General features: G+C 41.7%; 5 protein-coding genes across 11 annotated transcripts in view; 3 read left to right on the top strand and 2 right to left on the bottom strand.

The window, feature by feature from the left end:
* The window catches only part of LOC104966729 (zinc finger protein Aiolos-like), a 596491-nt gene that overhangs the window by 32044 nt on the left and 540829 nt on the right, over nt 1-23618 (bottom strand). The window lies entirely within an intron of this gene.
* rilp (Rab interacting lysosomal protein) lies at nt 109-9150 on the top strand. The gene is made up of 8 exons (XM_010795952.1): nt 109-756; nt 2404-2527; nt 4303-4424; nt 5557-5742; nt 6067-6236; nt 6377-6502; nt 6762-6860; nt 7884-9150. Exons 1-8 carry the CDS (start codon nt 418-420, stop codon nt 7999-8001), a joined length of 1284 nt encoding a protein of 427 aa, XP_010794254.1. The 5' UTR covers nt 109-417; the 3' UTR covers nt 8002-9150.
* scarf1 (scavenger receptor class F, member 1) lies at nt 9626-17689 on the top strand. Its single transcript, XM_010795953.1, has 11 exons — nt 9626-9791; nt 10006-10067; nt 10262-10363; nt 11848-12388; nt 13213-13431; nt 13842-13970; nt 14335-14441; nt 14590-14701; nt 15231-15355; nt 16185-16322; nt 16421-17689. Exons 1-11 carry the CDS (start codon nt 9691-9693, stop codon nt 17536-17538), a joined length of 2754 nt encoding a protein of 917 aa, XP_010794255.1. The 5' UTR covers nt 9626-9690; the 3' UTR covers nt 17539-17689.
* Nucleotides 17776-22959, bottom strand: vtna (vitronectin a). Of its 2 annotated transcripts, XM_010795955.1 has the most exons (9): nt 22889-22959; nt 21979-22098; nt 21286-21738; nt 20613-20752; nt 20354-20510; nt 19946-20098; nt 19557-19858; nt 19223-19490; nt 17776-18727 (listed from the first exon to the last, which is right to left on the bottom strand). In XM_010795955.1, the coding sequence occupies exons 1-9, from the start codon at nt 22944-22946 to the stop codon at nt 18609-18611; spliced, it is 1770 nt and encodes a 589-aa protein (XP_010794257.1). In that variant the 5' UTR covers nt 22947-22959; the 3' UTR covers nt 17776-18608. The 2 variants fall into 2 exon arrangements, with proteins under 2 accessions (XP_010794257.1, XP_010794256.1); XM_010795954.1 differs by having other exon boundaries at nt 19223-19858.
* sarm1 (sterile alpha and TIR motif containing 1) overlaps nt 19807-23618 on the top strand; it is a 16845-nt gene continuing 13033 nt past the window's right edge. For 2 of the 4 annotated variants that reach the window (XM_010795958.1, XM_010795956.1), the window contains exon 1: nt 19816-19880. The gene's annotated coding sequence lies outside the window, so the exon portion shown is untranslated. Of the gene's footprint in view, nt 19881-23618 lie in introns of all 4 variants that reach the window. The other 2 variants (XM_010795960.1, XM_010795957.1) reach the window with 2 other exon arrangements.

The raw sequence follows: 23618 nt of genomic DNA, 5'->3' as shown, positions 1-23618 counted from the left end.
CTCTCAGTATGCTCGACCTTGCAGTGTGTGGGGGGGGGTGTATAATCACATTGGTCTGAAAAGTAGGAGGGTCCTGCAGAGTGGACTGCAGGAGTCCAGTGGCTCCAGTCCAGCCTTCTTTATCGTTCTTTGCTGAGAACTCGATGTTCTTCTATTTTTTTTTTTTCTTGGCGTTGTTCTGAGCAAACATTAAAAATGCATGACGTGTTGTTTGCAGAGCAGACAGTCAAGTCCAGGCGTGTCTGCAGCATGGGCTCAACAATATCCGCACTTTAATCTCTACACCTGCACTTTTATTTGTTACTTTGACATTTTATGGGGCTTTTTTTTTTTTTTTTTACGGCTGGTTGACATGTCGCGCTGACAAGCCACTCTCGGTTTCGAAAGGTGTCAAAGAGCATGTGAAGGGACTCAGAAATGGAGGCACCTGAAGCGCACTCGGAGAATCAAAACACAGAGGGCTGTTTCCAAAGGACCTATTCAGCTCTAACTGTGGACAATGTTTATGAAATAGCTAAACTGATCGGCACCGACGTGGAGAAACTTATCGATGGCTGTGGCAAAGACAGCGTCGTGGGTCTTGTACCGAAAATAGTGAAAGTGCTGGAGCTGCTGGAGAGCTTCGCCTCCAGGAACCATGCTCACAAGCTGAGGGAAGAGGAGCTGCTAAAGACTTTCGAAACCATACAGCTTCAACAGCAGAAGAAACGTGTGGGAAAGGAGAGCGACGAGGCCAGCGAGAAAAATGAAATACGGGTGAGAGACGTGGGAGATTTTAATCCTCCCAGCGTTTTGGAAACACGCTTCAAAGCAGTACATATATAAACCTTTATATATACAGTCTATGATATAAACCCACCGTGTGTTACATAATCGGTTATAAAACACTGTATTCCCAATAATTAACGGAGAGGCCAGAGGAACCATTACTGTAAATGGCCGACACCTCCCACATGTAGAGAGAACATTAAAGGCTTGTGTGTATCAAAAATAAGTTGAGTTCTTACGCTGCAGTTATTTCTTGAACCGTCCCTGAAGTTGCCTGATACACACAGTACTGTGCCATGCTATCACTGATGGAGGCCCATCAATGTAATCAATATCTATCAAGCTAGTGTTAACCTGAAATACCAGCCATGCAGCCCCTTGTCGTCAGGGCAACCGCGGCAATGACAGTTACTTGGCTAACGCTGTGTTGACATTTAAACCAGTCATAATGAACATTGTTAGGTTACTATTTTCTCACAATTTATGTTTTTATAGACAAACATGTGTATTTTGTGCTGTGCTCTTCCACACAGTACTGCTATTATTTAGCTTTAACAGGAATAGATTATCATAAGTGAATAGATGACGATCACTGTGACACTAACCTTAGCTACTTAGCTAGCTACTAAGAAGCCAGCTAGCTAGCTACACAGCATGCAGGTAAAATACAGATAATTACCCAAAAAAAAGCATATTAGCTGAAGCCTCAATTCACTTGTTATAGCAGACTACTACCATTCATGATACAAACAACCTTGAATTAATTTGTTATATATTATTTAGTATGTGTTATACACTACAAACAGGACATAGGAGGCCACTACTAGGTATTGTAAGTGGTTTGTTGATATTTAGTTAACAGACACTTGAAATAGGAATATGCACTCTAAAGTATGTTATTAAGGGACAACAGGGCCTCACTTGCACAATTTTGCCCTGGAGCCCCATGCAGGTTGACTAATCCAGCTATTTGGTATTTCCACATTGCCAAATATCCAACCCCATTCTGCAAAGTACACAAAACAGTCACATGGTTGTTAGCGTGCTATTTTCTGTAGTTGCAATGGAGTATATTTTTGAAGTCTCAACAAGGCTTTTATTTTATTAAGTTGTTGGTCTAGTTTATATGGGACATAGGGCAGGCATGTTGCTGTGAGATGAGTGACATAAGTGGTCAGAGGGAAGTTGACACTGTACTTCTCCAGGGGGAGCCCGCCCTTATGCTATAATCATTATGGTTGAATAACACGACAAAGAAGGCCATTGTTGTGAAACTGTATTCCTCTTTCAAATAGTTTTGTCAAGGCAAAGCCATTTTTTTTCTGACATGTTAAACATAGTGGTAACGTCTGTTTTGTGCTCTAAGAAAATGTTGTCATAAACATTGCAGAGAAAGTTAATTAAGAGGTGTGGTTCTCGGAAATAAGTGTTTTCTGTTGAGAAACATTTCAACAAAACATCTGTAATGACGCAACAAAATAGTTTGCTTGGGCACAGCCTGTTTTACCGAAGCCAAATTTCTACATGCACAAGAGATTTTAAGAGCACAAAGGGAAATTACATCGGATCTTGTATTTGTATTCACCACATCTCCAAGATTTTGCTTTTACAATCTGTGTTCAATCCTCTCATCAGGAGCTGCAGCAGAAGGAGCAGCAGTGGAAGACGAGGTGTGAGGAGCTGCAGGTCCACGTGCAGCAGCTCCAGGACGATAGGGAGGAGCTGCAGAGCCGGATGAAGGGCAGCCATGCACAGGAAGGTGGGCCCCCAGCATTTTAAAGTTAAACATAAAATATGCACTGTTTTTTTTAATCGGGACTGTTTCTTAAGTGACTTAACAATTTACCAACATGTCAACGGGATGACAGATTCAGGTCACAACGTTTGTAAGTTATGTAATATTTGTTAGGCATTAGTATGATGGCTACGAGTGTGCTGAAGTAACTTTCCATTACACCTTTACTTCAATCATGGTCAGACCCTGTACAACACTTGTGTCAACCCTCCCCTCTCTCATCCAGTAAACATTTTTCCAAATCAGCTTCTGAGTACTTCATTTGAAAAGCAACTATTCACATTTCTACACTACACATTGTGGAAGTACTCTCCTCATAGTTCTCACCTCCCCCCAAACAATGTAGATGCTGCTACATTAACTTTTTATAAAGCCTTGGGGAATAATGAGTTCTTCTTCCATACCTAAGACCCATTCTGGATTGCCATTAGCTATTTTCTAAAAAAGCAAATCCACCTTGAGGCTATCTGATTATGTTGTTTCCCTACATCAGTACAAAAATGCACATGTATGTAGCAGTGGGTTAACATTCATATGCAGTGAGGCTGAAAGCAGTCAAACCGGGCTTAACAATGTTTATGGTGAAGTTATTTTGTGGAGTGAAGTAGCAGAAGTTGTCATATATTGGGGAACACTCAAAAGAGGATGGTGTTTACATTTCAAACCTAAAGATCATGCAATGGAGAAAAACACATATAAATATTAACATTATGTTATAGAATGAAAAATGTGTGCTTATTATAGTGTTTTCCATTCATCACATGATGAATCATTGTCTCTTTGAATATAGTTAATTCTATGTTTTGTGAAGTGAAACATCATTACTTTTTGCTTGTGGGTACTGCAGTTATGTTTGAAAAGGGGTGGAGTCCCTTTGCTGATTTGTTTTCATGTACTGACAGGAAAACACGATGTTTTAATGTTATGGGATTTATTTGAGAAGAGGCAAGGTGGCAGCTGGATGAGATTATTTATTTCATGTTGCTAATGTGACAGGCTCCCACGCTTCACTAAGATGACTTAATTTGTTTTAAAGGATATTATAATATAGTATTTACTTTACAATACCTGACTTATTGTTTCCTGCATTGCCAGTAAGTCAGTTTATCCAAATTATAAAACATATAATATTTATATTATTTATTGGATTTGGGTGAACTGAACCTTTAAGTCTGTGTAATATCAAGAATGTATTTCAGGCCCCTTTGTCACTCCTACAACATGTTGTTTAAAGGTCCCATGTCATGGCCATTTCTACTGATCATAATTCCATTGTTGAGGTATACTAAAATAGATTTAAATTGTGCAATTTTCCAAACTCACATTGGTTTCTCATACAGCATCTCTGTACAGTATGTGTATTCACTCTCTGTCCTAAACGGCTTGTTGGAGCTCCTGCCACCCCCCCTCCCTGTGAGCCCAGTGTGCTCTGATTGGTCGGGAAGTTGCGAGGCTCGTTGTTGCGAGCTGCTGCGAGGAGCGGACAGGCTTCCGGGTCGGCGATACAGCGAGAACAAGCGAAACTCATCCTGAGCACACACAAACACTCACAGCCGAAGTAAAAACAATAAGTGTGGCTTGATATTGAGTAAGAAAAAGGTTTATAACGCTGTGAGAATGGGTCTGCGAAGAGCATTTCTCCGCGATCCCTACTTAGCTGCCCGAAAAACGTTTACCCATTTAAACAGTCGTGGTAGATACCTTTACCTGACCCTTTGTATTTGTGTGTTTGTGTGCAGACCGTGTCCAGCGGCAGGAGCGAGAGGTGATGCTGAAGCTGAAGGAGGTGGTGGACAAGCAGAGAGATGAGCTGAGGGCCAAAGTCCAGGAAATAACCACCATCTCCAAAGAGGTGGAGGCGGTAAGGAATATTGATGGGAGGCGTGTGGTGCAGTGGGTTGTGCGTTGGGTTGTCTGTTGGTGTTCGGATCAGGGGGTCACACAGGTTCAAACCCCACTGCAGTCAGCATGTCGTTGTGTCCCTGGGCAAGACACTTCACCCCAAATTGCTCCTGTGGGGATTGTCCACAGAATTGATTATGTAAGTCGCTTTGGATAAAAGCGTCTAACAAGTAACATGTAATGTAATGATGAAAATTATTCTGTGTATGAGATCCTTCATGCTCATCGGCAAGATAATATGATTGATGGTCACTAAGGCTTTTAGCCTGAAGAGCAAAAGTAGAAAGGAAGCTATATTTGCTTCAAAGCACTGACACCTGAACCACTTGGACGCACGTACAGTATCATAATACAGTATTTATGGCTGTGGCTACAAAGGTCAGTTCCTTAAAGGAATGTGGGGTTTTCTCTTAGAGCAATAAGTGTTTATTATATTGCTATCATGCTACGTTAATATAACATTTCACATGCAACCTCAAAAGCAAATTAGCATCAGGTAAACCATACCAATAATCACACTTGGAGATATGAAGTTTGTTGGAGAAAATGGGAAGAGTGCAGAGATAATCCATAGTATTTACTGAGATTAAGCTGCACTTCACACAAGTCTGGGCAGAGTTTCCTCCCCCACACAGCCATTGTGTGTGTTCTTACTATGAGAGTTTGCATGAGTATATGCGTCTGTATGTGTGTAACGACCACGTGGTTTAAATCATTTAAGTCATGTGTGTTTTGTTGATGCATTGCTTTGCTTTTTGCTCCGTCAGTTGACATGAGATGAAAAACTGAATTAGTTTCTCTGAACTAGTCCCTCTGTTCACTTAAATGGATGCCTAGAATTTTTCCGTTCTTAAAATGAATGCTTTGTGTGGTTTCATTCATTGCCCTGTCCTTCCCCCAGACCTTTTGATCCATATCCCACGCATGGGGACATTTTCACCCCACTCTCCAATGCAGAAAGATTGTGTTTGTGGTTCAGCCCTGGCTTGTTAGTGTGGAGTTTAACTATCCTTACACCTGGTTGTTAATATGGATACTATCTTGTGTGTTATGATTTAATAAGTGTTGTTAATCTGTGTATGTGTGTGCAGCTCCAGGAGCAGTTGGAGCGCTTCATGAAGACGAATCAGGAGCTGCGACATAAACAGAATGTGCTGCAGGCCCAGCTGAAGAGCGTCGTGGAGAGGAAGGCCGACATGGAGGCTGACCTGAAGGAGAAAACCAAAGAGATAGAAAACCTCCAAACACAGCTGGACAGAGCCAACAGCAACGGCCCTGTATGACTCCTATTATGTTTCCTTTATTTCATATCCAAAAGATTCTTTGCTGACTGTTTTTCTCATTTACATTTGGTATAAATAATTACATTTACTGAGTTGCAGGTCAAAATGTGTCTGGACAATAACTAATTCTGCTGTTTGAAGCATTCTGTAATGTTCTGGACAGGAGCTGAAGATTCAAAAACTTTATTTAAAGCTTGTACTGCTGATGAGACTCCAGCCACTTTAGACCTACTCCAACCAAATGCTTGTCATTCCTCCTCCAAGGAGCTCTAGACTTGTAGACTGAAGTTTGACCTTTGACCCTGTTCTTCCAATCAGTCAAATAGGAATCAAACCGCCTCGGAGTCAAAGAAACAGTCTACGGTCGAGCAGAAGGACCCCGATCCGCCATGCTTCACCAAGAAGGAGGTGCGTGGCATCCTTTTCGAGAGGAACGAGCTCAAAACCAACCTGTTCCTGGTTCAGGAGGAGCTCAACTACTATCAGAGGTGGGTCTGCTGGAGATGTTTTGCCATCAATCTGAGAGCAAGCTTTAGTCGAACATTTGAGCAATTCATGGACGTTTGGGTATGTGGGGGGATACTGTCTGATAGCAAATGGAAATAAAAATGATTGTATGTTTCTGCAGAGAGATCCTGAATGAGGAGAGGTGTCCAGGTTTCCTTTTAGAAGCTGTCCGCTCTGCTATCAAACAAAAAAGAAAGCTCATCAAGGCAAAGATGCTCGGGATTCCTGCCAACGATTGCAGCAGCAGGTCTGTCTGATCATTGGTTCGCCTGCTTTATCCATAAACAATGAGCCTGTTTAAAAATGTTTTATTTAGAGGGATCAAATCTATGAAACATTTTATAGTTTTTTTTTTATGCATTTCCTTTTTTTGAAGCATGGAAGATAGCTTCAAAATGAATAATGGTCAAATAACTGTTAAATTAAGGCCTGATTTCATGGTACTCTACATCAACCACATAAACATAAATCAATACTTAATTCTCTATTTGATTTGTCCTTGCCAGTGATGAGGAGGAGAGGAGTTCTCTGTTTGGGCACACAGAAGTAGACGGGGCTGATGTTGATGACACCGAGAAACCAACTGAGTCACGCATTCGAAGCCTGTGAGTACACATCTGCCCTGCACTGCACTGCTCAGACTTGTAACCACAAAGCTGGCAGCATCTGTCCCTTTGATGTTTTTACAATAAGAGAACATTGGTTCATTTCTGTGCATGCATGATTTTAAAGTGTTGTTTACCCAAAAGTAAACTGACTTTAGTGACCTGAGACAAAACACAGGAAGTGCTCCTCTAAAAGCTAGCTGATACGTTTGAATGTATTTAGTGTATGATCCCTTTTGTTAGGTACAGGAAAGCTCAAGATTATTCTAGGCCATTTGCTTGAAGCATGGGAAATTTCAGACATTTCTAAAGTCCTGAGATGGATTTGAACCCTGTTGTCTGAATCTTTAGGTTATTTACAAACTGAAGCATGATGCCTAACTTACAACATATACATTCTTAAAGTGTTTTATTTTAGTAACATGTTCACACTAAAACTGCATTTCGTTGACCTGGTAGTAATTCAGCAAATCAACACAATTCAAATAGGCTTGTTCTTCATGTTAATTTACTCGTACCCATAGATTAGGTCTGTCCTATGTTCCGATAGAGGATGTTAACCCCCATCAACTCATGAAGATTAGTTACTGGAACATTGGAAATTCCCTTCACTTCTGGAAAGTAATTGTGGTATAGGGGAAGTCTCTTGACTGAGAATGAGATAAAGTAAAACATGTGTCATGATGATGTTGATCTGTCTCTTTATTAGAAAAAACAATATTCTAATATATCTGTTTGCATTTTGCATGGTCCCCTTCTACTGTTTATCTAAAAAGAAAAAGAGACACAAAAGAATATTCTTATTCTTTGGAGCCCAAAGTCTTTAAAGAGATAGCAAAAGACAGATTCAATAAATAATCAAATTGAAAGAAAGAGCAAAACAAACATCATCTGTGAATCATAGCAATGGTTTCAGCTCTCTGCTCACTCTGTCGCTGTCCTGAGAGTCTGGACTATTTTTAGCTGTAATCCCTGACAACCTATCTGACCCAGCCTGTCTGTTTTCTGCCCTTCCGGCTGCAGCTTTGGCTTCCTGACGCGGTCGGGCAATGGACGGAGCCCCGCCCACATCAGCAGCTCCGCCTCCAGCTGGGAGATCATCGGAGACTCAGAGGCCGGCGTGGAGACGGGGCAGCAGTGACCGTCCCCCCTGAGCCTGGTACCCACCACAGCCTCACCCTTCTTCCCTTAGTCACATCTCCTTCCTCAGCTTGTAACAGAAAATGTTGCAGTGACTCAGGAGAAACATAACCAGGACATTTGAAGGCAGCCCCACACAAAAGCACTTAGTGTGAAGAGAAAGTGCAAACGTGTTAAACAAACTTTATTTTGATATGAATACTTTCATTTCCCCTTTTGTTGATTACTGGAATTTATAAAAAGTATATTTAGTATACTGGTACTAGAGTATGTGTGGCACAGTGTACGCAGTATTAAGAGGGGTTCTTTTGCTACTAAACAATATTTTTGTATGAGTCCTTTTATCCTTTAGGGTAGAGAAAAATTGGCTACACATCAATATTTATATAGATCCTGAAACTATTTTTACAAAAACCAAAGATAATACAAGGTTAGCTTTTTCCTCTCCTGTGTTAAAGAAAAAAAAGAAAAGAGTATTTTAAGTTCACCTCGGTTCCACAAGAGGGCATTGTTTCTTTTTATAACTAACAATCAAGATGTCACCATCAAGCTGTTATGCAACTTTACCTCAGTAGGGAAGATTTTACTTGTGTACTCTTTTAATGATTTAAAGGAATTTCATGCTAAAGAACAAACAAAGAAAACTGTACATTACCAGTCAATTCCAGCATTGAGTACACTTTAATCCCTTAAGCCTTAACTCAATGCTTGTATTGTTAAATATATATTTTCTCAATTTCAGTCATTGCACCACTCAAAGTATTTGGCTGGTGTGTGCCTGATGCCGGTGCCATAAATGTGTTTGTATTTGTGTGAGTAAACGCGTTCATTGTGGCTGATGTACCAGCCGCTGCAGATTGGTTACGTTAGTTTCCACCACCATTTGCTGACTAGTTACCCTAAAGTAACCACATCTAATCCGTCTGCTCAGTCCAAATGTGACCAGTGGTGTATTTGAGACAATCTATGACCTTCCAATCAAATCATGTTTTCTTAAAATGCTTTGTTCACAATACATTTTTGTAAGAATGTCGTTGCTGACAAAAATATTTAATATTTTATTGATGAAATGTAGAACAATTCAGACTGTGATAATGAAAACTGACCTTTCAATTCAATAAACACAGAATTGTATTGAATATAAAAATGATCTCTACCCATTTTTTCCCATGATTCAATTGATTCAATTGGCATTGTGCACTAACTGTTACTGCTGTTGAATGAAGGCAGAAGTAATGACATGATTATCTTTGGTCCAGACTTATAAGGAGTGCGTTCTTCATAATTTCCTGAATGACTGTCAACAATAGATTCTGGGAAAAGGTGAAACCTCAGGGTTGGGTGTTTGCATTTCTACGTGCCCCCACCAGTGTGTGCGGCGATTTTCATGTGTTAGTGTTCGACCATCTTTAAAACTCTCTGTGTCTGGCTGAATAGAAGGAAGTGGCTCTGACTTCCCCAGGAAATGGGAAGAGGAAACCTGGGGGCTTTGACCTCTTTGGCTGCTGTGGAGCCACAAGACGACTCACAGGAGAGGAAGGAGCGGGGAAGGGTGGAGGGCACACAGCAAGAGAGACACTGCCTCTGACTGGAAGCAGAGCAAGTTTAGAGGAAAGTCAGGAACAGGCTGGACATAAAAAGACAGAAAGACATTTGGTTCCTGGGTTTTATTTACGGAGTTTGTGTGGAGATGAAGCTTCTCCTCGGAGCTCTGAGTGCTCTGCTCTGCTGCTCCCTGTCCTCCTCACAAACACTGGATCCTGCTGGGAAAAACGTCTGCCACAATATCAGGTACAACTTCACAAAAAAGCATTATAATAATATTATGACAAATTGTAGCCTTTATTACAGCCAAGATATTTTTCAAGGAGTTAAGGATTGAACTAGACGGCTAAAATTTAAATCTTCTCCTATTAATTGTTTTATCAGGCTATTGCTAGTCGGTTCTTCCTGGAGTTTTGTTAAGTTTCAGATTTGTCAGGCTGATTATTCTCTGTATATTCAGGGACCCCTCCACCCTGGTCTGTTGCACTGGGTGGCGTCAAGAGGGAACAGAGTGCACCTTACGTGAGTTTAACTATTCTTATGGGCGACAATCTGCAGGAATTATGCTTTTACTGCCTCCATATTGGATTAGTTTTCCTGTTGTCTCATTCACTGGTATGCTGTGTGTGTGTGTGTGTGTGTGTGTGTGTGTGTGTGTGTGTGTGTGTGTGTGTGTGTGTGTGTGTGTGTGTGTGTGTGTGTGTGTGTGTGTGTAGCTGTGTGTGAGGGTGAGCAGGCCTGTCTGAAGGATGAGATCTGTGTGTATCCCGGAGTGTGTCGCTGCCCCCCTGGCTACTTCGGAGCTCACTGTAAAACACGTGAGTTACAAGAAACAAGTGGAGCATTGATTTATTAATGTCTGTTAGTTTTAGAGAATGTGAATATTTTAGCACAATAACATAAGTCCTTTTTGCCAAATGTTACTAAAGTTAATTTCTTGTATGAAACCTATTGTGAAAGTATTCAAATCTTAACAATCTAACATTTATATACCATGTGAAAATACCCCTTTATGACTGGAGGCCCTGAATTTGTCCTACTGAAGCAAAAAGTACTTATCAGCTTGATGTATTTAAAAATAAATAGCTTTTTATGCAGAGCAATTGCTACGATGACTTATATGTTATTGTCCATGCAGTATATGGGTATTAGCACATTGTTAGACTGTTTCAAATGTTTTTTTGTACTTACTCTTTGCTATTATTCTGCCCTAATGCATGTCCCATCTCCGTAAAAACTTAGAGCTAACAAGAAGATCAAAGAATTCAAACATGCGAGATACGTTTTAATGTTTCACTTAGTTTTCCTTTTTCCTCTCTATCCATAAATACTTTTATGTAGAACTGAAAATAAATACAGAGTAACAATGTTTCAGTTACAGACCACTCAAAAACTATACCATAAATAAACCTTAATTGCGTACAAATATCTTCTATGCACATGCCACAACATAAAGTCAGATTTAAATTAGCTCTACATTCAACTTGGCAAATAGAATGATCACAACATAGTTAGTTATTTAAACAAACATGAATTGACTGGAGTAAATAGTACAATATTTATCCTTGGCATGTTTGAAGTATCATACAATCTAATTAGTCAATTTGCACAAGTAACTCAAAATTATACTAAAAACAGGACTTGACTAAATTCCATCCCTATACGAAAGTATTAAAGGGGACCTATCATGCAAAATGCACTTTTTATGTCCCCGGTGTGTAAGTGTCTGAAAACAAAACCCTCTTTCTTTTCCTCCATACCCACATCTCTAAAAATGGGGTGCTATCAGAAACAATGCGCAACGTGTTTTGGAAGTATGGTCTTTGTTTACATTAGCAAGCATCGCTAACACTCAGAGCTAACGCTGTACTGGAGAGAGTATGTGTAAAAAAGCAGGAAATAAAAAAAAGGAACTCACCTTGCGGTGAACTCGCAAGAGAAAAAGCATTGGAGCTCTATACTGTTTCAGAAATAATCCTTGATGTGGTTTTGAACATGATATTTAATCACGGCAGCATTTAGCTGAGTATCTGCCGGTAGAATTCTCCTGCATAAGCTCCCCTCCTCTTTTTTTTTTGTAGCTACCGACCCAGAATCAGCACTTCTCTAACAGGGCTGAAATAGAGGGGTATGAGGCATGGCTAGAATTGGTGATCTGTTTGTTATTTTGAGCAAAACACTTTTTTACAACATTTTTATATATCTGAGACCTATAATATATGCCTAAAAATAGTATAATAGGAGACCTTTAAGTGTAGTATTGGTGTTGCATTATTCTCTGTGTTTGTTCATTTGTCTCCAGGCTGTCCCGGTGAGTTCTGGGCTGCGGACTGTCGCAAGGTGTGTGAGTGCTTCCCTCACGGCCGCTGTCACCCCGTCACCGGAGAGTGCACCTGCAACCCCAACCGCTGGGGCCCGCTCTGCCAGTTCCCCTGCAAGTGCGTCCGGCACGGCCACTGCCACCCCGTCCACGGGAACTGCTCCTGTGACGAGGGCTGGTGGACGGCCACCTGCTCCAAGCCGTGCCAGTGCGGCAGCGGGGGGTCTGCGGGCCCCGGCTGCGACCAGCTGACAGGCCGGTGTCAGTGCAACAGGGGCCACTGGGGGCTGAAATGTCCCGTCGCTTGCAACTGCTACCTGTCCCAATGTAATCAGCGAACAGGTGTGTGTGAGTGTGAGGCAGCCTGGTGGGGGCCCAGCTGTGACCGGAGGTGTAACTGTGACCTCACGCACAGCAGCTGTGACCCGAACACTGGACAGTGCCTGTGCCAGCCGGGGTACCAGGGGGTCTACTGCAACCAGCCCTGTGAAGCTGGGAAATACGGCAGTGGCTGTAAAAGGAGGTTTGTGTAGATATAGCTTTTTGATTCAAGATGCCATATTGTAAATAGTGATATTTAATGTATTTGTATTTGTGCTATATTATTACTTTTAAAGAATCAATGTTATCAACCCATGGAGTTCACAATACAAATGTACACAGCCCACAATAAGATTCAAGATATTTTCTTGTCATATATACAGTTTTAAACAGGGACTGTATTGTGAAATACTTACGCTCAGCCCTCCACACTTAAATATTACGAAACTATACATACAAACAAGCATATAAGATAAAAACTAGTATATGAGAAACATTAAAAATAATAAGCTGACATACATTAAAAAATTCCCATCCCAGAATAAAAGTGCATGATGTGCTGCAAAAGGACATATATGTGTGGCCTGGGAAAACTTCTGTGAGGTTTTTGATATCACAAGATTCAAGATACTTTACTATCGTTGTACGAATACATTTCAATTGTGTCTGGTAACTTCTAGTGACCAGCAACAAGAGAACAAGATACACTATACTACGTAGAAAAGTGTTCCTACAAAGCTGTTTCAGTCATTCTGCTGTTATGAAGGTGCAGAGACATGAAACAGGAAAATGCTGGCCCATCAGAGAGACTGGAGATGTGGGAGGGGTCTTAAAGAGACATGCGCTAACACAAAGCATTCGATACAAAGGTTAATATTTTAAGATAGACAGTATGAGATATATAATGTCATTGTTTTAAACATTTAAGCATGTAAACATGTTCTAGTACAAACCCAAAGTATGAACCTGATATGTCCCCTTTGACACCTACTGTATGAATCTCTTTGTTTCGTCTCCTGTCCTCAGTTGTGGCTTCTGCAGAGACCACCGGCCCTGCTCGGACACTGACGGCGCCTGTGACGCCTGTGAGTCCGGCTGGAACGGGACACGATGCGACCGGCCGTGCCCGGCTGGTTCCTATGGTGACGGCTGCCTGGAGGAGTGTCCACTCTGCAGGAACAACGAACCCTGTGACCCAAAAACTGGGAACTGTTGGAGGTGTAATCCGGGACGCACTGGTCCCAGGTCTGTATGAGTGTTTTATTTAAACCATTTATTGTTGGCTGTAACTTAAAGGTAACAAGGTTTATAGTGAATGTACTATGCAGAACTAATGGTATGATGTTTGAAGACGTTTGCCTCTTGATCTTATCTATGCTCCCATCTTCACATTTCTGAAGTGGCCAGCATTATAGTCTGTGTAACCCATACGTGTAACCTTTATTTTAACTATAAAACTGGAGGTGAGTGTGTGATAAAGATGGACAATCATGCCCTTTTTTCTTCCTGCAATGTCCATTAGTGCTTAGATTTCTACAACAATATCCATAAAATTGTGTAAATCTGTTTAAACAGTTTTTCATGTAGTGAGATAAAGGTTAAAGATGGGAAATGCGTGTAAAATGATTATTTATGTCCTTGTTCCCTTCGCCCAGGTGCGAGGAGTCCTGCACTAACAGGACGTTTGGAGACGCCTGTGGTTTCCTGTGTAGCCCATGTTTCCATGGTGACTGTCATCGTGTGACAGGAAGATGTGACTGTCAGCCCGGCTTTACAGGAGAAAGGTGAGCATAATGTTCAAACGGTTTTACTCTATGTTGGGTTTTTAAGTCATGCCTGTTGAGTTATAAAAACCGATGTGTCTGCAGATTGATGATAAAGGCCTTTGTTGGAGCATATGATAGATGTCTGTGCAAATATTTCAACTGAGACAAATACAGTGTGAGTCTCTAACCAAGTAAAGGCCCACTCTAATGTGATGCTCATTGAACCCAAACAGTTATGGTCCCTTTCATTTTCTTCTCTAAGACACAGTATGTTTATAGCAGTATTCTTTCACTGCACACTGAAATAGAAAATGACTCAGTGTTCATGCATAGGATGACTTCTGTACTGTGATGTAATTGCATGACTCCGTATATTTCCCAGCTGTAACAGTAGCTGCCCCGCCCTGCAGTTCGGCTTCAATTGTTCCTCCGCCTGTGACTGTGGGGAGGGGAGCGGCTGCGACCCAGTCACTGGAGTGTGTCCCAACAGTACGTCCATCCATATGTCTATCAAAATACATTTGTGTATCTGGTGCATGGATAGGTAAATGAAATCAAAGATTTTATCATGTGTGTGTGTGTGTGTGTGTGTGTGTGTGTGTGTGTGTGTGTGTGTGTGTGTGTGTGTGTGTTTTAGGTGGCAGGGCTGCAGTGATAGCAGGTGTGCTGGTTCCTCTCCTCCTGCTGCTCCTCGCTGTGCTCTGCTGCTGTTTGTGTTGTGGAGGGGCTCCTGCTGGGGGCAAAGACAGGTCTGTACCTCACTGCTCCCTATCAATTGAGCCATGAGCCTGTCCCTCTACAGCTCAAGGAGAGAACAGGAGTTAACAACAAAACCTGCAATCATAATTCTACCTGACATTGTGAATGGTGGAAAGTAGGGATGGCACCATATACTGGTATTGACAATAAAAATATATATTTATTGATATTCTAATAATAAGCATATGGTAATATTTGTATTATAAAGGCCTTTACACTATCCATTACTGTAATTGTTCTTTTTTGCCACCCTACACTTCCATTTTAAATCAATTCACTTGCTATAAAAAAAGCCCAAAAACTTAAAGATGAATTTGACTGATAGTATCTTTATTATTAGATTTTTTTCAAATGTTTTCAATATATTGGGATAATATATTTACCTTGAATTATTTTGGCAACAATAATCGTGTAGTCAGAATCTGCTATCATGCCAGCCCCGATTGAAAGAAATTCAATACAGAGAGGGCACTTTGCAATAGTGTTAAATTCATACAATATAAACGTTTCTTCTTCCAGGGCGACTGTGGCTGAGGGAGGCTGGTCAGTCCGGATGAAGTATCACGTCTACAGCGTCCTGGCCAACATCGGAGCGGCCCTGCCCTGTATCTCTGATTGGTCCTCTGGCCTGCCCCGTGTCACAGGTCAGTCCTGCAGCATTTATAGAGTCATGCTGCATTAAACAGTGATACATTGTAATTCATGGATTGTGTAACTCAACATACAAAAGTTGCACATATATTTAAGGAAGACAAAGGACAAGATGGACCTTTCTGAAATTCACAAAGAATAACCTATTCTCTTTAAGAGTTCAGTTACATTGTGACGGACAATGTGGTTTACTTTCTGTGGAGGAATGACTGCATGATATGCTGTCAAATTTCAGTCACTTTGCTCAACCAGTTACTGTTTATCATCAGTTTGCTTCTTCTTCTGGGTTACAGCCCTTAGTTGAACAACATTTTACAACACTTAGTTCTTGACTTACTGATCAAGTGTGTTTATACAGCCTCTTGGGAATCAAATGAAAATAGATACATTTATCATAAAACATGATGCTGTTTTTAGTCAAAAAGTCCAGCTGTTCCTGGATTTGTGAAATATTCAAGCAGGGTTTGATTTAGTTATTCATTTCATTTCATTTCAAACCTTTATTTAACCAGATTGGTCCCATTGGGATCATAGATCTCTTTTTCAAGGGAGACCTGCAGCATATAGGTCCAGTATAGGTAGTTATTAAGGAAAATGGAAGTAAAAATACATTTGTTACCCAAATTTCACAGAACATGTACACACTTTTCATTATGACCTTTTTTTTTTTTTTTACATCAAACTGAAAATATAACATTAGTGCAAAAAAAATTTCTCTCTTCAAACCTTACCTTAAAAGCCATAACCTTTTAGTATACTGCAGAACAAGCCATGTATGGATTCGACTAAGATTATCTTTTGAATTTTTCCTCTCACACACAGTGTCTCACCATGACCCAGAACTGACGTTCAACCACAGCTTCATTGAGCCTCCGTCGTCTGGCTGGGTGACGGAGGGGTCGTCCTTCGACAGTGATGAGGAGGAGGGGGAGGCGCTCTACTGTGTCCCTCCCAGAGAAGGTAGGAACAGGGACAGACTTCCCACTGCAATACTTTTGTAATGAGCAGAATATCTCCTCTTATGTCGCCCTACTTTTCTTTCTCCCTCTCTTTGGCAGACTTCCCTTCGGTGGCGGGCGGCGAGTTCCACGAGATGAGCTCAAAGTGCAACATGTTCATGGACCCCTCCGGCTTCAGCTGTGAGGACATCACCTCGCCCTTCAACATCCCTCGCACCTCCAGCATCGCCAAGTCAAAGCGGCCTTCTGTTTCTTTTGCAGAGGGGACCCGCTTCAGCCCCAAAGAGAGGCGTGGCTCGGCTCAGGACCCCGGCGCTCTCCCTGGTCACCTGCGAAACAAACCCAAGTCACCCTGGGGTGTTCTGATGCTGTCTGCTCTCCAAAGTCAAGGAAGTGCCTCTAAAACTGCGCAGGAAGATGGAGCTGAGGACCATGAGGGTGACGATGATGGGGATGCGCAGGAGACAGAATATGAGGAAACTAACTACGATGCAGGGGACCAGGAAGTAGACAGGACCGCTTCCCGGACCACCCTGCAGGTCCCTGGTGCCTCAGGACGAAGGAGGACTATGTCCAACACAGCTGCTCATAAAGGGACCCAGCTGCCGACACCTGCCTCTGATGCTCAGGGGGGGGTCTTAAATAAGGCCACCACGGTGTATGTGACGGTGGGTAAGGCAGGGAAGCCCGTGTCCAAGACGGAGACGAGCTCTGAGGGTCCCGTTCAGGCCATGCTGCGGCGCATCGGAAGCCTCCAGAGACAGAGGGAGCAGGAGGTAGGCAGGCCCAAGCCCAAAGGAGCAGAAGCTATCGTCAAACCCCCCAGGAGGAAGCTGGGAGCGCGGGCGAGCGTGTGGGAGGAGGGGGCGCCGCCCGCCGGGGAGGTAGGAATATGTAAGCCAATCAGGAGAAAGCATGCTTCTGTTAACACCCCTGACACAGCTGGTGAGAACGACACATCCTCAGAGAGCGGCACTCCAAAAAGGCCGCTGTCGTCCATTTTGAAGAGCGTGCCAGAGCTGGCTTTAGCTGACTCAGGGTCAGATCTGAGGGCGGAGGGCAGCGACCCCACCTCGGGAAAAACTGAGGGCCCCTACCTGACCGTGGGAGCAGCAGGAGATGCAGAGAGTCTCAATGAGGTCATCGCCAACGAAGGAGAGGTGGTCAGTGTGAATGACGAGCCCTGCTATGAAAATGTCATAATTAAACACACATGACCTCAGAGAAACTGTCAGCAGCTCTGATTCAACAGGACTAATTATTTATTATTCCGTTACAATGTTACAGGCACGAAAGGGAAAACTCTTGAATTATTTCTTTCTAGTATTACATGAATTAAGGTTTACAAAGCATTTATGATGAAAAAATATACCTTTGCATAGCCTCCAGAATATATACTAAAACATATAAAATGTATAATTTAGGTTGAAAGATGAATAATACAAAACAAATACTTTAAATATATGACGTTTTTATTTGTTATCGTACAAGTTGGAACAGATGTAACAGGTTGTGAATGCTGATCAAATACATTGTTCAAAGATCCGTGAAAAAACATATAAAGTAAACAAGGTTGCTTTGCCATTTTAGTATGATTTGGACTATAAAACTATAATTGTAACAATGTTTTCTACGACCTCTGTTCAAAGTCCGATCTGCCGCTGCTCTCTGACCTTTGCAGTTACACAATGCTACTGTTAGCATAAACCGCCATTATTGCATTTTAGAGATTGTTTCCTTTTAATTACTCAATCTGTACGACCACGTGCCACGTTTTTATGACCCCTTTGTGGATGAAAAGTCTCATCAACCCTGTTTATATTGTGTTATTTACTGTATGCTTATGATTAAACAATGGAAAATAAACACGTGTAAATACATGGTTTAGAAAAAAAGTCCCTGATTTACCATCTGTGTTGGTTTTGGAACGAATGTAACAAAACAGAAAACCTGTAGAATAATACTAGAGTATCCGATCTCTTCCGGATTTCCAAATGGAGGTTTTTTTCCTTATAGTTGTTTAACTAAGTCGGTCAGCTGATTTTGAGAACAGATGAGATAACCTTAATCCACCAATTGAACTTTGGACATGCTAAAACACTACGGCGGTGAAGAGCAGCCGTGTTGGACCTTCATTGATCTCCAATGTTTGCTGACGTTGACGAGCGGTTTGTTTAGTGTCACACTTTACAAGAAGCCAACACTGCCAGTTTCAGGGAAAATGAATAATCAGTTATATACAAATGTAGTCCTAGTGGTCATATTAAAATAACGAAACATTTTGCAACTACTTCTCTGCCCCGGTGGTGTCTGAACAGCCGAGCCAGAACTTGGCGATGGATCTGGGGTACGGAGGAGAGGCTCGGTCCACTCTCTTGGTCTTCAGGTCCACTCTGTAGTACAACTCTAGAAAACACAGAAAACAACTCATTCATTTCCACTCTCTGGAGCAGCACATGTTCAGGCCGTGCTTGTCATTTTTGTGTTACGTAAAGCACACTTTGTTGGTAAAGATAAATCAACCGTACTTTGGATCTGTCATAGCCGTCAGCATTAATCAAAGGATTCCTTTATACTTGTTTTTTCTTGTTTTTGGTGAATCATAAAACGGATCATAAAAGTACTGGCAGGCAGAAATGCACTGCAGGGGATCTCTTATGTTGTTTGTCATATGGCAGCATAATACAAAAAACAGTTACATAAGCCTTCTGTGGGAAAGTTTGATAAAATAATATTTGAATGAGTTCCAGTCTTCTCTCTGGAACTCATCCCAGAAAGGTCTTCTTTCATCTGTCTGGAAAAAGCCCACATTTCAACTTAGACAAGACAAAGTCTTTTGTGTGAGAATTCATGTTGTTAAATAGTTTGTTATGACTATTATTAATCTAAAAGTGCACCAACCTCCTCTGAAGAAGTAGACGCTCTGTATGGGCAGACTCCTGGAGACGGACCCAACATTTCTGGAGTCGTGGTTGCCTCTGTTGTTCTGCCGGGTCCCGCCTCTCCGTCTGTCCTGGTCCGAGTCTTGATCCCATCGTCTGTTCCAGTCTCGTCCCAGTCTCTCCTCCATCTCCATCCCCCTCTCTGCCAACCTCAGACCCATGTCCATCCCCCTGTCTGCAAAGCCCTGGCCCATGTCCATCCCCCTGTCTGCAAAGCCCTGGCCCATGTTCCTCCCCCTGTCTGCAAAGCCCTGGCCCATGTCCATCCCCCTGTCTGCAAAGCCCTGGCCCATGTTCATCCCCTGCTCAGCCGTGGAGCCCCAGTAGGGGGAACGGCTCTGCCTCCTATGAGCCCACTGCTGCCCATGCTGCTGACCGTACTGCTGACCGTACTGCTGACCGTATTGCTGACCGTACTGCTGGTAATTCTGCCCGTTCTGCTGGTTCCAAGGCTGCCCTGGCTGGTAGTCGTTGCGCCGTCGTGCGGGCCTCACTGGAGGGACGTACATCCTGCCAGCCATGACAGCATCCACTGGAGACTTGAGGCCCTTCCAGTCCTTGTCAATGAAGTGGTGTTTGTCGTGATGCTGAGGCGCTAGAGAAGAGAAGAAAAAACTGTAAGCTTGTAGCAACACGTGCATCTACATCTGCATCTCATGATCTATAATTTGACTCAACTTACAGCTAGAGAACAGCTCGCTGATGACACCTTCGTAGTTGTTGTAGTATAAGTCAGTGTAGCGTCTGAACATTAGGGGCGGAGAGCTCTCTGACATGGTGATGCACTCATCATGGGATGGCTGGTGCAGAAACTCGTATGTGTGATACTGATCCCCTGGAGAAACCAACAAGATGCTTTATTGAAAAGATATACACTTTATTTTTTAATTCACAAGGTTATTTGTCCAATTCCATAATACATTTAAAACATGTTTTCATAAAGAAGTAATATAACCTGGAATATTTTTGCCATATCATTATGAAATGATTGCTTCCTGTTATTAGGAACAAGTGAGATTTTTCTTTCCATATGTTCAAAAACCGAAGATTATACAGAATATACCTGGATTTCTTGTTTTATTATCAGTACCTTTGAAGAAATAGACCTTCTCCTTTCCATTGTGACCAGGAGCCGGCAGAGCAAACGCTGCGTCCACATGATCGGGAATTTTGTCAAAGCCCACGCTGATATCTCGAGGATAGTCCTCATCCACCACACCGTTATCAAACCTCCAGTACTTGTTTCCCTGAGGAAGGTTTTGTGTTAATACATACACTTATTATCAAAGCAAAACAAAGGAAATGTGCAACATGATTTATTAATACAAGATACTTTGCTGAGTCCTCACCTTGAAGATGTAAGTCTTGCCTTTACAGTTGACGCGGGTGAAGGCAGCATCAATCGGCCCGCTGATGCCCCACACGTCCTTTATGAGCTTCGGATAACCAGGAAGAACAGTCTTTTTGTCCAGTTCAAAAAAGTAATCCCCTAGAAAAAAAACACAGAAGTTCACAAGTGTGTTTCACCGCGACAGAAAAGGATTCCAATAATCTTCCTGGGGTCCAACACATTACATAACAGTTATTGGATTAAAAAACATAAAATAACATTCATACTCACTTCAGAGCAAGACAACACTCTGCATACAATTAAGTAAAATACTAATTACATATAGGTGATGTTTAAAAGAATGAGGATTATACAAATGTAATGAAGCGAAACACAATTGTCAAAAACTAAAAAAAAATTTCAAATGCACTGCATGCCAACAAAAGCATATTCTTCTTAAAGGATAGGATGATTCATTATTATTAGGCGGATATTAAGGGGTTTGTTTTTCTAGTATAACACAGCGTTTTATTTGATTTGATTGAATTAGGCCCTGGGCAGGAACAACATGTGACCATTACTGGCAAATCTGTTGTAGAGGCTTTGTCTGTTTTTCTGTCATTAGTACAGCTGCACAATATGGCTCGCTTGAAGTTGCACTCTCCACATTTAAATATGAAGGGATCACTCACCTCTGAAGGCATACATGGAGCCATTTTTTTGTTGCATGAAGGAGTCAAAAGGCCTCCCGCTGCAGGCCATAGCGTCTGGGTCGGGGGCTTCGGTGGTGGCTGTTGTGACGGGGCCGGTGGTGGTCTCAACTGCTGCCTCAGTCACAGGGGTTTCAGTTGTTATCTGTGCAGTCGCCACTGTCTTTGATACGGGTGTTTTGCGTGTTATAGGGATTTTCTGAAGTATTGTTTCCATCAGTCGAGGGGGTCTGGTCATTTCTAGAGTTGTTTCATGTTGTTCCTGTTGTCTGCGACCAAAGTCTGAGATGGGCTGCTCGGTGGGCTTCAGCTTGCCATCGGTAGCAGTGATGGACAGACTGTGGGATGAGCGTTGAGGCGAGGGAGTGGGAGTGGTGCTTTGAAGAAGCTCACTATCCTCATCATCCTCTGCAAACACAAACGTGTCCCCGCGAGCTGAGAATGGGAAGTCATAATAATGAACAACTTTCAGGATCAGAATTTGGTTTATTGCCACGTAGGTATACACATATGCTTTGGTGTATGATGGTGCATACATAAGCACAGTAAGATTAATTTAAATGTTAAACAAGACCAAATATAGAACAGTTGTTAAAATTATTATATGCCATTTTTTTATTTCACCAGAAATGTTTGTCTCACAACATTAGGGTATCTTAAAGAGGGGTTTCTTACTCGTCATGCCACAATAGACCTCGAAGTCAGAGCAGCAGCTGTTGTAATATTTGCACATCGAGTCACACTGGCACGTCTTCTCTGAGTTAAAGCCATTCTCACAGCGACTCATACACGACTCTGAAGATGAAATGACAGCGTTAAACATTTTTGAAATTGTTTTATTCAGTATTCTTTGCACCTTTGACCAAATGAATTTGCCGTGTTGGAGATGAAACTAAATATATAAGCGTTGGCAGCATGTCAATAACAAAGACTAATTGAATATGTTGTCCGTTATCATTCATAGTTTTTCAGATTTTTATCTCAACATTTTAAGTGGCTGCCTATAGTATCCTATTTGTATTGATAATTGTAATAAATGCAGGAACTAGTAGTTGATTCAAAGATCTCAACTATTTTGGAACTGGCTAAATTGTAAAGTCAATTATCAAGCAAACATTAAATACATATGAAAATATGCTGCTCTTTAAAGTTTAAAAAGGTTGAAAAGGTTGAAAACAAATTGTTTTTTGGGCTTGGGTTCAGACAAAATGAGCAATTTGAAGACATCATTTTGTATTCTGGTCATTAGTGCCATATTTTTCACAAGTATCCGGCCTTTTTTAGACCAAACAATTCATGTATTAATTTGAGAAATAATCATTAGCTTTACTGATAATGATTTAGCTGTTAGAAGCAGTCTTGACTAAAGCTTTGAAAAAAAACTAAAAATATGTATGTTGTTAAATGTTGACGCTTTAACACTGTATACTAGTAAGCAGGACACACAGAAAAGGCCCATTATCGGGTCTTACTGAAACATGATTACATTTTACCAAAGAGTGAAAAACAACCAGTAACATTTCTCCCAATAATGAATACAAACACTTCTCTGAACTTTAAAAGTGATTTTTAAAGTTGTACTTACCATCTGCGGCTAAAGTCAGAGCGATCAGAGCGAGCAGCAGGAAGGCCCACAGCCTCATGTTGTCTCTGCGGAGTGAGAGGGCAGAATGAAGAAATAATGAAGCACTGCATGCTCACAATCATTGGAAACATGTGTCAGTCACCCCGCTTCCTTGTTTGCTCTAACCTTATTTGCAAACGTCTTTCTATCGGAGCAAATAAACAGAGAGAAAGAAGTCGATAGGAAATGTGACCTCTGACCCTGTTGCTTTTGAGTTTCTACTCAAATCTTTGTCATATAGGGATCACAGAGCAGAGGTCTCTCTCTTCAGTTTGAGTAATGCTTCTATCCAACAGCATTTATTTTTATTTATTCTACTAAATTCATACAAAAACAAAGAAGTATAATTCATACACCCCGTATTGTCATACTGATATTCTGTACAAACTGTGAAGTCCACTGAGACAAATGTAACATTTGTGATATTGGGCTATATAAATAAGCATTGATTGAAACATTGATTGATTGATACACACAAAATAAACAAAATTAGTAGAAGCGGGAGGGCTGAAGCATAGCTTATGGCAGTAGTTCTCAAACTTTTTCTGTCAGGCCCCCCCTTTGGAGAAAAAAAAAAGTCGGGCCCCCCCAACACAAATAGTCAGGCTCAGTGGCGGTGCCAGATATTTATTTTGGGGTTCTGTGGGGTAGCTTGACGTTTCATAGAGGGTGGGACATTTAGGGTTTCCCA

The sequence above is a fragment of the Notothenia coriiceps genome, unplaced genomic scaffold (assembly GCF_000735185.1).
Source record: "Notothenia coriiceps isolate Sejong01 unplaced genomic scaffold, NC01 NC01_scaffold00037250, whole genome shotgun sequence".
Classification (NCBI taxonomy): Eukaryota; Metazoa; Chordata; class Actinopteri; order Perciformes; family Nototheniidae; genus Notothenia; species Notothenia coriiceps.
The sequence above is the reverse complement of the archived record's forward strand: the minus strand, read 5'-3'. Positions and strand labels throughout refer to the sequence as shown.

What these genes read in the sequence shown, in the direction of transcription:
- rilp (XM_010795952.1), top strand. Translation starts at nt 418, where the DNA reads ATGGAGGCACCTGAAGCGCACTCGGAGAATCAAAACACAGAGGGCTGT. An exon ending in GCGAGAAAAATGAAATACGG is followed by an intron (nt 757 to 2,403) that starts GTGAGAGACGTG and finishes TCCTCTCATCAG; the next exon opens with GAGCTGCAGCAGAAGGAGCA. An exon ending in TCTCCAAAGAGGTGGAGGCG is followed by an intron (nt 4,425 to 5,556) that starts GTAAGGAATATT and finishes ATGTGTGTGCAG; the next exon opens with CTCCAGGAGCAGTTGGAGCG.
- scarf1 (XM_010795953.1), top strand. Translation starts at nt 9,691, where the DNA reads ATGAAGCTTCTCCTCGGAGCTCTGAGTGCTCTGCTCTGCTGCTCCCTG. An exon ending in CGGAGCTCACTGTAAAACAC is followed by an intron (nt 10,364 to 11,847) that starts GTGAGTTACAAG and finishes ATTTGTCTCCAG; the next exon opens with GCTGTCCCGGTGAGTTCTGG. An exon ending in CCTGCTGGGGGCAAAGACAG is followed by an intron (nt 14,702 to 15,230) that starts GTCTGTACCTCA and finishes TTCTTCTTCCAG; the next exon opens with GGCGACTGTGGCTGAGGGAG.
- vtna (XM_010795954.1), bottom strand. Translation starts at nt 22,946, where the DNA reads ATGAGGCTGTGGGCCTTCCTGCTGCTCGCTCTGATCGCTCTGACTTTA. An exon ending in CTCCATGTATGCCTTCAGAG is followed by an intron (nt 20,753 to 21,285) that starts GTGAGTGATCCC and finishes TTTTTTTTCTAG; the next exon opens with GGGATTACTTTTTTGAACTG. An exon ending in CAGCGAGCTGTTCTCTAGCT is followed by an intron (nt 19,859 to 19,945) that starts GTAAGTTGAGTC and finishes TCTCTTCTCTAG; the next exon opens with CGCCTCAGCATCACGACAAA.